Here is a 16016-nt window from a genome sequence, read left to right as displayed (position 1 = left end):
ACATGTGGTTTCTGTACTGGACAGTGAAGACCCTCAGTCCTTATGAGCTCATTCAGTGTGAAAACACATCTATTTTCCTGTGGAAATTTTAATGTTGGTTTACCAGGTGCTGTCCTGAACCTTGCCGGATGGTTACGTGTATGTGCAGCATATTACTGTTAAAGTCCAAAATAGTCTGAAGTTAGAAACGTATCTGGCCCCAAGGGCTTCAGTTATCAGATTATAGATCTGATTTAATTTCATTCTTGTCCTTTCCTCCCCTACCCCCGCCAGCCTTTTTATACATTTTTTTTCCTGAACATTTAAAAACGACAGCTTTATTGAGATATAATTCACGTACCATAAAATTCGCCCTTTTAAAGTGTACAATTCAGCAGTGTATTTTAAAGCATATTCACAAGGTGCTCAACCACTGTCTGATTCTGAAACATTTTCCTTCCTCCCAAAAGGAACCTGTAACCATTAGCAGTCACTCCCCTTTGCCGGTAACTTCACCCCTGCTGGCCTCCTCAACTCTCCAGCCCTTGGCAACCACTAATCTACTTTCCATTTCTATGGATTTGCTTATTCTGGACATTTAATAGAAATGGGGAGTTATTCAATATATGACATTTTGTGTCTGACTGCCTTCATTCAGCGTAACGTTTTCAAGGTTCATCTAGGTGAACCTAGCATGAATCAGGACGTCATTCCTTTTTATGGCTCAATAACATTCCATTCTGTGTCTAGATCACATTCTATCCTATCCATTCATCAGCTGATGGACATTTGAGTTATTTCCACCTTTGTGCTATTGTGAATAAACATTCGTTTACAAGTTTTTGTTTCAAAACCTGTCTTCAGTTCTCTTGGGCACATACCTAAGATGCAGTTGCTGGATCCTGTGGTAACTGCTTAATTTATTGAGGAACCACCAAAGGATTTTCCACAGTGGCTGCATCATTTTACATTCCTGGTGATATATGAGAGTTCCTCATGCATATGTTTTTGTGTGGTAACCCCCTGATACTGCAGTTATACTATGTATTTTGTGTGTATTGCTATATTGCTACCTTATACATAAAAAGAGCTAAATTCTTTCCCTCCCTGACAACCATTTTTTATTCCTTTGGGTGTACCATTGAGAACGAATGTTCTGGGTGAAACTTGTCACTATCACCACTTCAGTTAATCCTTAAAACAACCCTGAAGTGGGTACTCTTCTTGTCCCCTTTTATAGCTTAAAATCTGAGGCTCTAGGGGATGAGGTGAGTGACTTCTTGTGACATATTGTCTCACAACCAGTATGAGGCGGTGCAGGGATTCTAATGCTTGAATTCACAGCTTAACCAGGAGGTGATCCTGCTAGGGTTCAACCTCCCGTCTCTGCAAGGGGAAACAACACCCTCCTGGCCTCTGGAAGGACTGAATTTCCTATGTGGTGTATGCCAAGTGGGCAAGTAGAACAAGCCAGGGCTGGCTGAGCTCCAAAGCATCCCAGGCTGGTGATGCATCTTGCTTCTTTCTCTCTAGAGAAACAAGCCCAACTCTTTTTCCAATCGAGGTTTCATCTTCCCGAATGTGGCATTTACTCTTGGTTTGTCATATCCATGGCACCTATGGCACCTGGTCCTTGTCCTCATAGATCATCAGAGCAGGAGGGGCTGAGCCAGGAAGTCCCCTCCTTTAATTACAAGTCAGGAAGGCCAACTGATTGAGAGTGGCTTGCTCCAGATCAGGGGACCCATGAGGCTGAGGTATCAGATCCCAGCCCCATCTCACCATAAAAGAGTGGACAGAGTGGGCAGGGCATGTGCTCCAGCCTCCCAGGCCCCCGCATCTGCAACTGAGGAATTAAGGAGGTTGCCCTTGGTGTCTGTTTGCCTATCTCTTCCAACTGTACTTGTTTCCTCATCTTTCTTTCCCCTCTTTAGCTAAATTTTCAAGCCCTGCCTCTGTCACATACTGATTAATGGTGTGACCTTTAATGTCCTTATCAGTAAAAAAAGGAGTCACAAGACTATCGTGAGAAGCAAATGAGACATATGCCAAGTCTTGAGCTGGGCTCTAGGGACACCAGAACCACATCTGCCAGGTGCTGCCCTGTCTAGGCTCTTATTGAAGGAGGAGATGCGGTTTTCTTTCCTTGTCCAGGGCATGAGTGAGTTAGAGAGCGGGCCGGAAGGTGGCGCTCTGAGGGTTCTAGGGCAGCTCCCAACGCAGTGCAGCGAGGGTGGCTTTACCATGCTGTCGAAACCATGTTTCTCAGCAAGGGAACCCATTTCAAAGTTAAAAGGCTATCACATGGACACACACGAAACTCTTCAGTGTGACTATTTTAGAAGGTAAAATGAACAGATCAGTGGGGAAAATTACCCTTCTTCCCACATATACTTAAAATCATATTTTTACTTCCTTCTTTGTCCTTTTCCTTCTTTATATTAAAATTTTTTTAAAAAAGTTTATTTCTTAGAGACAGAGTGAGCAGGGGAGGGTCAGAGACAGAGGGAGATACAGAATCTGAAATAGGCTTCAGGCTCTGAGCTGTCAGCACAGAGCCCAATGCAGGGCTCGAACCCACGAAATGTGAGATTATGACCTGAGCCGAAGTCGGATGCTTAACCGACTGAGCCACCCAGGCGCCCTCCTTCTTCTTTATATTTTAAATGTTTTATTCAAGGGGCACCTGGGTGGCTCATTGGTTAAGCATCTGGCTTCTGCTCAGGTCATGATCTCACAGTTTCTGGGTTCGAGCTCTGCATCTGGCTCTGTGCTGACAGCTCAGAGCCTGGAGCCTGATTCGGATTCGGAGTCGCCCTCTCTCTCTCTCTCCCCCTCCCCCACTCACCCTCTATCTGTCTCAAAAAGAGAAATAAACATTAAACACACACACACATATACAAATGTTTTATTCAAGTACAATATAACATCCTGAAGAATGAAAAAGTTTGCTGCTTGATGAATGTTCTCAAAAGGACCACCCCCACCTTATCAGCGCCCAGGTCAAAAAAGATAACCCGAGCAGTGCTATCCCACCAGCTTCGCACTGGCTCTCTCCTACTCAATCCCCGACCCTCCAAGGCAGGTCACTCTCCTGACTTCTAACAGTTAAGGTTAATTTTGATTTTATATACATGGAGCCAGTGGGTACTCCGGCATTTGGCCTCTTTTCTTTACATTATGCCGGTAACAGCCATACAAATTGTTGTTTCACTGCATTTTGAAATTATTTTAGAATTTTGAAAAAAATTGTTCCTCGATCCTTACATGGTAAAAGCTTTACCTTAATATCACTATTTTTTTTTTAAAATTTATTTCTAGGAGAGAGAGAGAGACAGCGTGAGCAGGGGAGGGTCAGAGAGAGAGGGAGTCACAGACTGAAGCACAGTCAGCACAGAGCCCGACGCGGGGCTCGAACCCACGAACCGCAACATCATGATCTAAGCGAAGGTAGGACGCTTAACCGACTAAGCCACCCAGGCGCCCCTTAATATCACTAATTTTCGCCCCCGACAGGCTCCTCGGAACCACATCCCCAGCGCCCTTCTTCCCGCCCACTCCGGAGGCCGCGTCTTTGCGCTTTGCGCACCCCGTCCGCAGGGCGCGGTCACGTGACTGCCATCCGGCTCCGCCAAGATGGCGCCTGCCTGCTTGGCCGCGCTGGTGACGGCCACGTCCCTACTGCTGCTGCTGCTGGTCGCGTGGAAGCGCTGGCGGCGGGGGCGAGCGGGTCGGCACGTGATCATTGTGGTGCTGGGCGACGTGGGCCGCAGCCCCCGCATGCAGTACCACGCACTGTCGTTGGTCAAGAGCGGCTTCTCCGTGACCCTTCTGGGCTTCTGCAGTGAGTGTTGGGGGTGTGGGAGGGAGGCTGAACCCTCCGCCTTTGACCCGCGGCGTTCACCGGCCCAGGGGCGCCGGGACGGGGACGCCCCTCTCCTCCCTCCTGCCTCGGACCGCTCTCGGAGATTGGGCTTCTCTGGTTTTGTCCTAGACGGTCTGGTTTCTGCCCAGCCTCTGCTGGCTGGGTCTCTAGGAACAGCTGGCGTTAATGGAGTGCCCGCTAAAGGCGCGGAGTGTGCGAAGTTAAGTGAACTCATTGCACCGTCTCACTTTTAATCATCCTAGTCAGTGGAAGGACGAACTGGAAGCCAGGGTGTGACTCGGGCTAGTGCTGGTAACCACAGCTCCTTGTGGCCACTGTTGTCAGGCTGTGTCTCATAACTGCTTGTTTCCTGTCCATTCCACACCCTCAGTGCGGAGCCATGCAGGCAGGGGAGGTTTCATTTGTGCTGCATGTCCAGCTTTTACTCTCATTGCGCTGAAGCAGGAGTGTCTGCTCCTTCGTCTTCCTCCAGGATGAAATATTTAGAGGGTAGCTCAACCGTGTGTTAGGGAAGAGGGGGAGTAGCACTAGTTGCCTTTGGTCCCTGTTTAGAGCCTGCTGTCCGAGGGTGCAGGAGTGAGGTGGTCCCTGTTTAGAGCCTGCTGTCCGAGGGTGCAGGAGTGGGGTGGGACTTCCTAGGGGTCTCCATATGGTGGGATAAATCCACCATTCAGGGACCCCCGATTATTTTGAGTGCCTACTATGTGCCAGGCATTGTTAAGTAAATAAAGGTGGACATGATTGAGGCCCTCCCTCTCTGTGAAGAATCTGGACAAGAAGTGTGCTCATGCTGGGTTCTGGCTATGGAGGAATAGAGAGAAAGGCCTTATTTTCCAGAAACACTCTTCACTATTCAGCCTGAGCTGGGGGACTATCTGACTTTATATTGCCCTGTCCAGTGCATTGAAGGGGACATTCTTTTCAGACTCCAGACCCTATGATGAGCTCTTGCAGAACAACAGAATTCAGATTGTGAGTTTGACAGAACTTCGGAAACTTGCAGGTAGGATGCAGTCAACTCCAGATTCCTTTGAATCTGTGGGCAGTGGAGGTGGGGGGGAGTGGGGTGAGGAGGATCTGCACATTGCCAAGAATTCTTTTTGGAGTAACTGGTGGTTTTTGACTTGCAGTTGGGCCCCACATTTTTCAGTATGGAGTCAAAGTTGTTTTTCAATCAGTGCACTTGTTGTGGAAGTTGATGTGCAGGGAGCCAGCAGCCTACATCTTTCTCCAGGTAAATGTCAGTCTCCCCTTGCTCTGTCAGAACCATTGTTAAGTTTCCTTTACTTCCCAGCCTTTTATTTTATTTATTTATTAAACATTTTTTAATGTCCATTTATTTTTAGAGAGAGACAGAATGTGAGTGCAGGAGGGGCAGAGAGAGAGGGAGACACAGAATCTGAAGGAGGCTCCAGGCTCTGAGCTGTCAGCACAGAGCCTGATGCGGGGCTCGAACTCACAAAGTGTGAGATCATGACCTGAGCTGAAGTTGGACACTTAACCAACTGAGCCACCCACGTGCCCCACCCCCCTTTAAGAATGCATAAATTGGTAAATCAGTTGCATATTTGTGTGTGTGTATACACTTTTAAAAACGTGAGTAGAAGTTTATGGTATGTTTCCATTGTATTTATGGTACTTACTCATTTCTGTTTTTCTGTGTTATTACAGATAGAGTCTTACACTTTACTTATTACATATCTTATTACATATTACATATGTGTCTGTATTAACTCATCTAATTCTTCACAACAATTTTAAGAAGCAGGTTTTTAGATTACCTACATTATAGAGATAATGAAACCTAAACCCAGAGAAGTTCTGTAAGTTGCCCACAGTTCTGTAAGTTTCACACAGGTAGGAAATGCTGGAGCTCGAACTCATAAATGGTGAAATCATGACCTGAGCAGAAGTTGGATCCTTAACTGACTGAGCCACCCAGGTGCCCCTAGTTTAGTCTCATCTTAGTGGACCTTCAGATTCTTCCAGATTTTTTACTTTTACAAATAGCATAGCAAAGAGCATCAGTGAATATATGTGTTTTGTTGTTTCTTTGTAAGGTAAATTCCTATGCTTGGTCAGAGTTCATGTACTTTTTAAACTTTTTTTTTTTTAATGTCTTTTATTTATTTCTAGGAGAGAGAGAGACAGCGCAAGCAGGGGAGGGTCAGAGAGAGAGGGAGTCACAGACTGAAACAGGCTCCAGGCTCTGAGCTGGCAGTTAGCACAGAGCCCGATGCAGGGCTCGAACCCACGAACCGTGAGATCATGACCTAAGTGAAAGTCAGACGCTTAACCGACTAAGCCACCCAGGCGCCCCACTTTTTTTTTTTTTTTTTTTTAAAGTAGGCTTCATGCACAATGTAGGGCTTGAACTCAGACCTTGAGATTAAGAGTCACATGCTCTACCGACTTAGCCAGTCAGGCACCCCAGAGTTCATGCACTTTTTATTTTTCTATAAGTAGGCTGCATGCCCAGTGTGGGGCTTAAACTCACGACCCTGAGATTAAGAGTCATGTGCTGTACTGACTGAGCCATCCAGGTGCCCCCAGAGTTCATGCACTTTTAAATGTTGTGGTGTGTTACTGGATAGTTCTAGAATGAGGTTGGTCCAATTTATTTCCCGCCCAGTGGTGATGTCTCTTCTGCCATCTCCTCACCACCACTAGCTGTTGTTAGGTGTTTTAGAGTTTATATTCTGATACGTGAAAAATGTACTTCTTTGGCCATTTTTTTGTCTCCTTGATTATTGATGGTCTTGGGCTTTTCAAGTTGGTCAATTTTATTCCCTTTATGACTTTTTTTAGTGTTTATTTATTTTTGAGAGAGAGAGGGAGAGAGAGAGAGGGAGAAAATGAGCGGGGGAGGGGCAGAGAGAGAGGGAGACACAGAATCCAAAGCAGGCTCCAGGCTCTGAGCTTTCAGCAGAGAGCCAGATGTGGGGCTCAAACCCACAAACCAAGAGATCATGACCTGAGCCAACCTGGATGCTTAACTGACTGAGCCACACAGGTGTCCCTTCCTGTGTGACTTTTTATACTTTTTTTTTTTGGTGAGGAAGAGAGTCTTATTAATTATCAAGAGCTTTGTAAAGATAAATCAACTCTTTGTTGTATATGTTGCAACTGTTTTCACTCAGTTTATTTATTGTTGACCGTGGAATGGGTTTCCTTCTCTTCATTCAAGTGTCTCTTTCTCAGAACCCCCCGGGCCTGCCTGCCATTGCTGTCTGCTGGTTTGTGGGTTACCTCTGTGGGAGCAAGCTCATCATCGATTGGCACAACTACGGCTACTCCATAATGGGTCTGGTGCATGGCCCCAGACACGGGCTTGTTCTGCTGGCCAAGTGGTAAGGGTCTGGGAAGAGGGTGCAGACACCTTCCCTGAACCTTGGTAGGAAGAAGGGCCAGTGCAGAGACCTGGTGAAGCTGGTCCCCTGTGTGCTCTTTGGGGGTAAGGGCAAGGCTGGAGAATTAGGCCGACTTGGATTACAAGCTTCAGAAACAGCCTAAGGCAAGGAGGGCATTTGTTGGTCCCTAAAACTGCAAAGTCCAGAGACATGACTGACTTTGAGCCCAAAACGGTGTCGTCAGAACCCCCTGTCATTTCTCTCTTCATATTCCCTCCTGGTGCTGGGGGCTCAGTGGGGAAATAGACTCTCTTTGATTGGCTTGTGCTCCCCTGCTCCTGCTTTGACACCCCACTGAGGTCCGGGGGCTGCAGTACCCTGAATGTCTCAGGCTTGGGGAAGTGTTCCTCTGTGAGACCGGGGGTCCCAGCTGTACCCAGATGAGATGCCCAGATAAAAACTGAGGCTGCTGTTAGATGATGGGGACCCAGGCAACAGGCTGCTGCAGCCAGTGAGGCAGGGAGAGGGAAGAAGGGTCTGTGGGAGCAGGTTGGACATGGAGCAGGAAGAGGCGTGTTCTGAGCATGAGTGGGCGACATCTGCCGCCTTTCCCTGGTGGGCCATTCACTGAGGGCGGTCACAGCTGCAGCAGCAGCAAATGATCATTGAGTACTTGCTGCATGCCAGGCTTCAGGCTAAGCCCTTTATCCTCTTCAGTCTATATTTCCACTGGTGAGAATGTTCTGTGGTTACTTTCTGTTTACAAGAGCCAGGAAACCATGGTCGAGCACCATTTTGCTGCTTGTCACACAGCTGATATTATTGCATGCAGATCAAAACTCAGTCCCAGGCTGTCCATCTCTCTCACCTTCTCTGCATCCTGAGTGAGGAACCGGCTGTGACACACCAATGGTGTGGAACAACCTTGCGTGCTCCTTCCCTTTTCTGATTCTCTTTCACTTCTGCCTTCCGATCAAGGCTCAAGTCTCAGCTGGGAGCTAATCTGTCACTAAGGCCTCTTTAAAATTTTTAAAACCATCCTTTGGTAGCGCACAAGCCTCAGCCTCACAGCTATTGCAGCAAGAGTGTGGTGGGGCTAAGATTTAATAACGAGGCCTTTATTATATTTCTTTCTCTTGTGGCGAGAGACACTAGATTTTCCCTTCTGTAGAGATAAGGTTTCTAACCATACTTAAGCTGAAAAGCGATATGACTTAAAGAAGGCTGTAAAGGAAATAATAGTTCAGATGGAACTCAGCACAAACTCTGGGAAAGTGCCTCAACAGCAAGCCGATTTGGGAGTCCCCAGCTCTGTGCTCTTCTGCAGTGGAAGATGTCAAGTCATGTGGAGGAGGTGGTGGTGGTGGTGGTGGGGCCCAAGACCTGGGCTGACAGTGATATGTCTTTTCAGGTACGAGAAGCTCTGCGGGCGCCTGTCCCACCTGAACTTGTGTGTGACCAACTCGATGCGGAAAGATCTGGCACAGAACTGGGGCATCAAGTAGGGGCCTGGGGAGGCGAGGGGTCCCAGCTGCAGTGCCTGTTTGCTGTTGGCAGGGTGCCTGGAAACCCCCAGGGGTCTGGGAGAGGGCTACTGGTTTTGGGAATCCGAGGGAGGAGGAGGAGGGAGGCCAGACGGCCCATGCAGGTTTGGTTTTAGAACGTGTCTCTGTGTTTCCCCAAGCAGTTCTTGTCCTTGTCTGAGACTTGGATCTGCTCAGTGCTCTTATTTTTGGATCCTCCTGGACCTTATATTCCGCAGGCTTTTCCAGCTCTCTCTAGAGCCCTCAATGATTTCATTGCAGAGCCGTGACCGTCTATGACAAGCCAGCATCTTTCTTTAAAGAGACACCCTTGGACCTGCAACACCGGCTCTTTATGAAGCTGGGCTGCACCTACTCTGCATTCAAGGCTCGGTAGGTCTCCCATCCTTAGTCTTTATCTACCTTCTCTTGTGCTTGCTACTGTCTGGCCTCTCCCCCATGTCCCCGCTGCCCCGTGTCCCCTGTCTCCTCACTGCTAGCCTGACCTCTCTCGTCTTCTGGCTGCAGACCTGGGAACCCACTCATCCAGGGGTTGGCAAACTCTGACCACAGGCCTGCCACGTGTCTTGGTAAATAAAGCTTTATTGCCGTGCAGCGCTTTCATCCATTTATGCATTGTCCCTGGCTGCTTTTGCACTGCAAGAACAGAGGGGAGTTTTGCAACAGAGATTGGATGATGGTTCTGACATGGCCACAGCCTGACTTTGGGGGCCTGCGGGTTTCACTCTGGTAGGAGATGACTCACTGGGGCCCGAGGGCCTGCTCGGTACCATCACATGGCTTCTGTTTCTGTTCCTGCAGCTCAGAACCCCTGGACCCAGACACAGAGAGGTCGGCCTTCACAGAGCGGGATGCTCGGAGTGGGGTGGTGACACATCTTCGTGGGCGGCCGGCCTTGTTGGTCAGCAGCACGAGCTGGACAGGTCTCAGGACCCTTCTAGGCACTTGGGGCTTGTATGAGCACCTGGCTAAGCCTGCATTATCCTTGCCCTTGCCCCACATGTATTTAAGGACATTGGAGCCCTGATGAGAAAGAGGAGGGAATTGAGCTGGGAGGGGAGGCATCTAGAACCAGCCCGTGACCCTTAGGTCTCTTTTCTTATAGAGGATGAAGACTTCTCCATCCTGCTGGCAGCATTAGAAAGTAGGTGTGTGGCTTTGATCAGGAACTGAGTTTGTTGGGGCTGTTGAGCCGTGAGCTGCTCACCTGGCCTTGCATGGCTTCCTCGGCAGCATGTTCCTGCCCCCAGGGCCACTGGGTGGGCCATCCTAAGAACATGGGTGGTGGAGGTGGTGGCTCTGAGTCCCCATTTGGGTGACCAGGCCCTAGATCTGAAGTGCCACCTCTGGGAGACTGATCTTGTGATCAGCTCCTCACCTGACTAGATAATCCTGGTTATCATTTATTTTTTTATATACAGAGTTTGAACAGCTGATCCTGGATGGAGAGAGCCTTCCTTCTCTGGTGTGTGTGATAACAGGTATCGCCAAAGGACCTTCCATGTTCCCCTATCAAGTGGGGGCAGTAGAGGGAGCTGAAGGCATCTGCCTTTATTGTGTGCCTTCCCCATGCCAGTCATGTGATGTTGGTTGTCTTGTTAAGCCTGACCACAGCTCTGTGATGTAGGGTTTTCTATACCAGCTTGATAAGAGGAGGAAACTGAGGCTCAGAGGGGCTGACAGCAGGGCATGGTTTTAGTTGACTCTTGGATAGCATGGCCTCAGAGATACTGAGCCTTCCACTTCTGCAGTGGGGTCCAGGCATCTTTTTTTTTCTTTTTTTTTTTTTAAGAGTCCACATTAAACTAAGGAGCTCAATGTAAAATTGCTTCCAGAGTAGCCCAGTTGGGGAGAGAGAGAGAAACAGACAGCTGTGGTTGGAACAGTGTCCTGGGCCAGCTGCCCCATCTTGCGTATGCCCATCCTCCTGGGCCCGGGCTCCCAGGGGTGACTAGAGCCCACTGCACACCCCGTGCCATCTGGGCCATCAGGAGACACACAGGCCAGTCTGGGTGAGAAGTTGTATCCAGCTGGCACTCTGGCCACCTTCCCAGCCTGAAGCCCACTGGTGCAGGTTGCTGGGAGAAGGGCCGTGGCCTCATTGGTCAGGGTGCATACCCCTGAGGGGTCTGGAAGAGGCCACATGGGGACCCGGTCACAGCTGCAGAATGTGGGCCTTCTGCTCACACCTGTGCAAGGGTTCTGAGTCTCAAGGTCATGGGATGGAGCCAGAGAAGGGCCCAGTGCAGTGACTCAGATTTTCTCTGCAAGGCAAAGGACCTCTGAAGGAGTATTACACTGGCCTCATCGGCCAGAAGTGTTTCCAGCACATCCAGGTCTGTACTCCATGGCTGGAGGCTGAGGACTACCCCCTGCTTCTAGGTAAGAGCATCTAGTAGGGGACCTACAAGCCGAGGGTTAAATGGGAGTATCCTCTGGAACGGGGGATGGTTTTTCTGAAAAGGGCCAGATAGTAAGTGTTTTATCTGCCTCTGTTGTATATTCTTTGTTTTTACAATGCTATACAAGTTAAATGTCATTTTTAGCCCAAGGGCTGTACACACACAGGCCTCAGCCTGGATTGGGCCCTGCTCAAGGGCCTCATGGGGCAGGGAGAGCCCACGTGCCAGGAACTTGTCGGAGGAGCTCTTGGCTATACTTGGGGAGTCCCAGGCTGTTTCCTGGTGTGCCGGCTCCTCCCGCCTGCGGGCCCTGGACCTGTTCTCCAGGAATCAGAGAGGTTCTGTCCTCTTAATCCCGAAGCCCTCCATTCAGTCATACTTTTCCATGTGGGCAGAAGGGCTGGTTCTGGGCTTGGGTTGGGGTCTGTGTTCCCCAAGTCTGGGAGGGCAGTGGCTTGGGATGTGTAGAAATAATACGTTAAATAGCATTGACTCCCCTGGCTTCCTCTGCCTTCCTTTCTCTGGGAGGGATGTGCTGGCTTGGTGCCCATGTATCTCCAAGGCCTCATCTTCCAGCAGCCAGTGAGCAGTCTCCAGCAGAAAGTCTTTGGTTGACAGGAATTTCTGGCCAGTATTTAGTGGTGTGAGATTGTTTATTTGGCTTTATTTTCATAGTGACAGCTGGCTTTCTGTTGGGTCGGCTATGGTTTTCTCCCCCTCATTACTATGATAAAACATGAACAATAAAAATTTGCTATTTTAATGATTTCTCCATTTTTAAGTACATACACAACCCAGTGACATTAATTACGTTCATTGTTGTATGATCATGGACACTGTCCATTCAAAAATATTTTCATCACCCCAAGCAGAAACTCTGAACCCATTAAGCAATAATTGCTACAGGTTCTTTTATTTTTTATTTTTATTTTTTTTTAGTTTTATTTCTAGGAGAGAGAGAGAGAGAGCATGAGCAGGGGAGGGTCAGAGAGAGAGGGAGTCACAGATTGAAACAGCCTCCAGGCTCTGAGCCGACAGTCAGCACAGAGCCCGACGCGGGGCTCGAACCCACGAACCGCGAGATCATGACCTAAGCGAAAGTCGGACGCTTAACCGACTAAGCCACCCAGGCGCCCCTGGTTCTTTTATTTTTTTTAAATGAGTTAAAATATTTTTTAAAAAATGTTTATTTTTGAGAGAGACAGAGCGTAAGCAGAGGAGGGGCAGAGAGAGAGGGAGACACAGAATCTGAAGCAGGCTCCAGGCTCTGAGCTGTCAGCACAGAGCCCGACGTGGGGCTCGAACCCACGAATGGCGAGATCATGACCTGAGCCGAAGTCAGATGCTTAACTGATTGAGCCACAGGCACCCCTACAGGTTCTTTTAAAATAAATTTTGGTTAAGTAGACGAAGGGGGTCTGATTAAAGAAAACTATTCGTGACAGGCAGGTAGTTTTCAAACAGGGCCAGGTGGCTGGGATTGGCAATTGGGGAGGTCTGCTTTGTACCTGCCCTTCTCCAGTCTGTGGGGCGTTAGTACCTCCTTCCCATTCCCCACTGGGGGTGTTGATCTCCAGTCCTTTCCGGGTTTGTGTTCCAGGGGTGCATGGGCAGCACTTTGAGCACCCCCCCTTGCCCCCACCCCGCAGGGTCGGCAGACCTGGGTGTGTGCCTGCACAAATCCTCCAGCGGCCTGGACCTGCCCATGAAGGTGGTGGACATGTTTGGGTGCTGTCTGCCCGTGTGTGCTGTGAACTTCCAGTGGTAGGAGCATGAATCTTACCGGGGGGGGGGGGGGGGGGGGGGGGGGGGGGGGGGGGGGAAGAGTTGCCAGTGAGGTCAGAATTGCTCAAGGAATTGCCCTGGAAAATCATGCAGCATTGCCGGGTGGTCCTCGGGAGGAGGGCCCTTGGGGTTTCTGTGGGTGGGCTGCACCCTACTGAAGGAGTGGGCTTCCACTTAGAGCAGATGTCAAATAGAAGACTTGTGTCTTAACTACTCTACTTAGGGGGCCTGTGCTCACGGACAGATGGGTGGCTGATATTGGCCACACATTTGACATGGTTTTATTTCTTTCTCTGAGCTCATATTGTTGAATTGGAACCCGTTAAAAGAGTGTAATTCTCGGTCTCCACTCTTCCTGGTGAAGATGGGTATTCGGAAAGGGTGGTGTTAGAAGAAGTTCTAGACACAGTAGCTCCACCACCAGCTTAGGAGCCAGCCTCTGAAAGGGAAATAGCCTCTGTTAGTCCCTGAGCTCTGGGCACATTGGCATCAACTCCCTGGTGACCCGGAAAAGTCACCCTTAATGTGCCAAGTCTACCTCCAGTGGGATTGCCTTTCACCTTGTTTCTCTGCTGTGCAATTAAGAAAAACATGGAGGACTCACTGAGCACGTAGTCACTGAAAAGAGCATACAGCAGAAAAGCTCAAGTGTGTATTTTCTGTACCTCCTTTTTGGAATCAGTTTGGATTTTTAATGTGTATCCCTCCAGGCCTTTTTTCTATTCAGACGCTAAATCTAAGACTCACTGAAAGCAGGCTGACTGTTCCTGACCCCCACCTGGCCTGTGGGAGGGGTGGCGTGGGAGTCTGGGTGGGCACCACAGGGTTCCGATTTCTCCAGGCAGCTCAGTTCTGTGCGTCTCTCTGCAGCTTACATGAGCTTGTGAAACATGAGGAGAATGGCCTGGTCTTCGAGGACTCAGAGGAGCTGGTGGCTCAGCTGCAGGTAGCCACCTCTGCCCCCGTGTCAGGGCACCGAGCCACGCCCCCTGATTCTTTGCTCCTGTGGCTGGCCAGGCTGGATCTGGGTGAAAGCTGAGGCCGGGAGCAGTGGTCTCAGAGGCTGGGGACTCAGGGAGGTCTGGATGTGCCCCGACTGCCCTCTGGGTTTGTGGAGCTTACACCACACAGGTGATGCCAGAGCTGGTGGACTGTGTGCTCTGTTTAGGGAGCAACTGGTTCTGAGTAGGAGGGATGAATGAAGGGGGCTTCCTGAACCAGCCTTGGGGGTGAGTGGGAGTCTTCCAAGGGTACTTAACTACAAAAGTAATACATCATCATTCTTGGCAGTTGATACCAAGGGCAGCAAACTTTCTGGGAAGGCCCAGATAGAAAAAGTTTTAGGCTTTGCCATGGTCTCTTCTGTAACATGAAAGCAGCCATGGACAGTCTGTGAATGACAGAGTGTGGCTGTGTTCCAATAAAACTGTATGTACAAAGACAGCTGGGGGCTGAATTTGGCCCACGGGCTTAGTTTGCAGACTCCTGATGTAGTTTAGCAAAGGTGGAAGGCAGACAGACTGCCTAATTCCAACATGTGGGCTGGATGGTGCTGGGTGGTGCTGGGCAGAGGCTGAGGGTAGGTGCTCTTGGTGGACAGAACATTGCTGGTGTGGCCTGTGGCTGAGCAGGGCACAGTGTGTGGACCGTGTGGATGGAAGATGCTGCGGCCTGGCTGCACTGTCAAGCAGGAGCAGAGAAGGGGACGGAGCGTGGCCAGGGTGTGGGGGTTCTCCTGTGCCCCATGAGGAAGGGGCTTGCTGGCTGGGGGATATCTGAGTCAGAGCTGTGTCTGAGAACACTTAATTAAGTCAAGCCTGCTGTGGAAGCTGGTCGGAGCAGGGAGGTCTGCTGGAGCTCCAGGACACTGATAGTGGTTCTTCTTCTTCTTCTTTTTTTTTTTTTTCTTTTAAAGAGAGAATGCAAGCTGGGTAGGGGCAGAGGAAGAAGGAGACCAAAGATCTGAAGCGGGCTCTGTGCTAACAGCAGAGAGCCCGATGTGGGGCTTGAACCCTCAAATCATGAGATCATGACCTGAGCCACAGTCGGACGCTTAACCAACTGAGCCACCCAGGCGCCCGGTAGTGGTTCTTCAAGTGCAGCGACCTCTAGAGGGTTTCAGTAGGATCACTGGCCAGGTTGCCTGTGTTTGGAGGAGGACCAGAGTCCTGGCTGCGGGGAAGGAGGAGGGACAGCTCTCGGGTGGGATCTGGGATTGGGGTGGGAAGCAGTGATGAGGTAGGTTCAAGTCTTTATTTTTCTTCTAGATGCTTTTCTCAGCGTTTCCCGATCCTGCTGGCAAACTAAGCCAGTTCCGGCAGAACCTGCGGGAGTCAGAGCAGCTTCGTTGGGATGAAAGCTGGAAGCAGACGGTGCTCCCTTTGTTGATGGACACATGACCCTTTGGGCCAAAGAATGAGAGCTTTTTAGAGAGGCCCATTTCCTTTTAGCTTCTTCCAGCCTGCCTGGCCTTGGACAAATGCTTTAGAGCAGTGCCTCCCAGTGGACAGAAGCTGGAAGTACGGCTGTAGAATGAAAGGTTTTTATAACCCAGAGTTTGTGGCCCTGGAAACTGGTTCAGCCTGGTTTCCTCCCTTGAGGCTTTCAATCACTTCTCTCTCCTGATCTGAGTCTTTCTTTCCCCTTGGTATTATTACTTTCCCATTATTTGCACATGGTATCGTCAACAACTCTTAGGCCTGTTACGGTGTCTGCCTTTCCCAGCATCTGCCTGTTGTGTCCCTAATATTGTTATTCCTGCCTTGAGGACAGCCACTGCAGCCTGCTGCCTTGTAAGGGTAATAAGACATGCCACATGTACAACACGCTTGGCTCCGTGACAGACGTGGGTCCAGGCTCTGGCGGGGGAAACATACTTGATCTGTGTTTTTATTTGCCCAAGTGAAATATTTGTTTCAGAGCCAAAAATTAATTTTTGATTAATGGAGGTTTGCTTAAGAGCCAGAACTCATGACAGAAAGGGGCACCCGCTTGAATAGATTTTATTAGAATACAGTTTGTGGTTCTGAATTTAACATTCTTAAGGTTTTTTAAATGTTTATTTATTTTT

The 16016-nt window shown here is 49.4% G+C and overlaps 1 protein-coding gene across 5 annotated transcripts; it reads left to right on the top strand.

Annotated features, from left to right (window-relative positions):
* Positions 1-3606: 3606 nt before the first annotated feature.
* On the top strand, positions 3607-15813 carry ALG1 (ALG1 chitobiosyldiphosphodolichol beta-mannosyltransferase). Of its 5 annotated transcripts, none has more exons than XR_005529688.1 (13): positions 3607-3823; positions 4791-4868; positions 4996-5099; positions 7067-7215; positions 8627-8716; positions 9021-9131; positions 9561-9682; positions 9865-9903; positions 10181-10240; positions 11031-11141; positions 12811-12925; positions 13532-13594; positions 13817-13889. XR_005529688.1 is itself a non-coding variant. In XM_039239335.1 (13 exons), exons 1-13 carry the CDS (start codon positions 3616-3618, stop codon positions 15343-15345), a joined length of 1395 nt encoding a protein of 464 aa, XP_039095266.1. In that variant the 5' UTR covers positions 3607-3615; the 3' UTR covers positions 15346-15813. The 5 variants fall into 5 exon arrangements, 4 of the variants coding, with proteins under 4 accessions (XP_039095266.1, XP_039095267.1, XP_039095269.1 ...); XM_039239335.1 differs by lacking the exon at positions 13532-13594 and adding an exon at positions 15214-15813 and having other exon boundaries at positions 13817-13892; XM_039239336.1 differs by lacking the exons at positions 9865-9903; positions 13532-13594 and adding an exon at positions 15214-15813 and having other exon boundaries at positions 13817-13892.
* Positions 15814-16016: the final 203 nt, after the last annotated feature.

The sequence above is a fragment of the Hyaena hyaena genome, unplaced genomic scaffold, assembly GCF_003009895.1.
Source record: "Hyaena hyaena isolate Hyena2069 unplaced genomic scaffold, ASM300989v1 scaffold_155, whole genome shotgun sequence".
Lineage (NCBI taxonomy): Eukaryota > Metazoa > Chordata > Mammalia > Carnivora > Hyaenidae > Hyaena > Hyaena hyaena.
This window is presented reverse-complemented; position numbering and strand designations above follow the sequence as displayed.

Coding starts and splice junctions, on each gene's coding strand:
- ALG1 (XM_039239335.1), top strand. CDS start 3,616: ATGGCGCCTGCCTGCTTGGCCGCGCTGGTGACGGCCACGTCCCTACTG. Junction 9,683..9,864: donor CAGCAGCACGAGCTGGACAG/GTCTCAGGACCC, acceptor CTTTTCTTATAG/AGGATGAAGACTTCTCCATC. Junction 13,893..15,213: donor AGCTGGTGGCTCAGCTGCAG/GTAGCCACCTCT, acceptor TTTTTCTTCTAG/ATGCTTTTCTCAGCGTTTCC.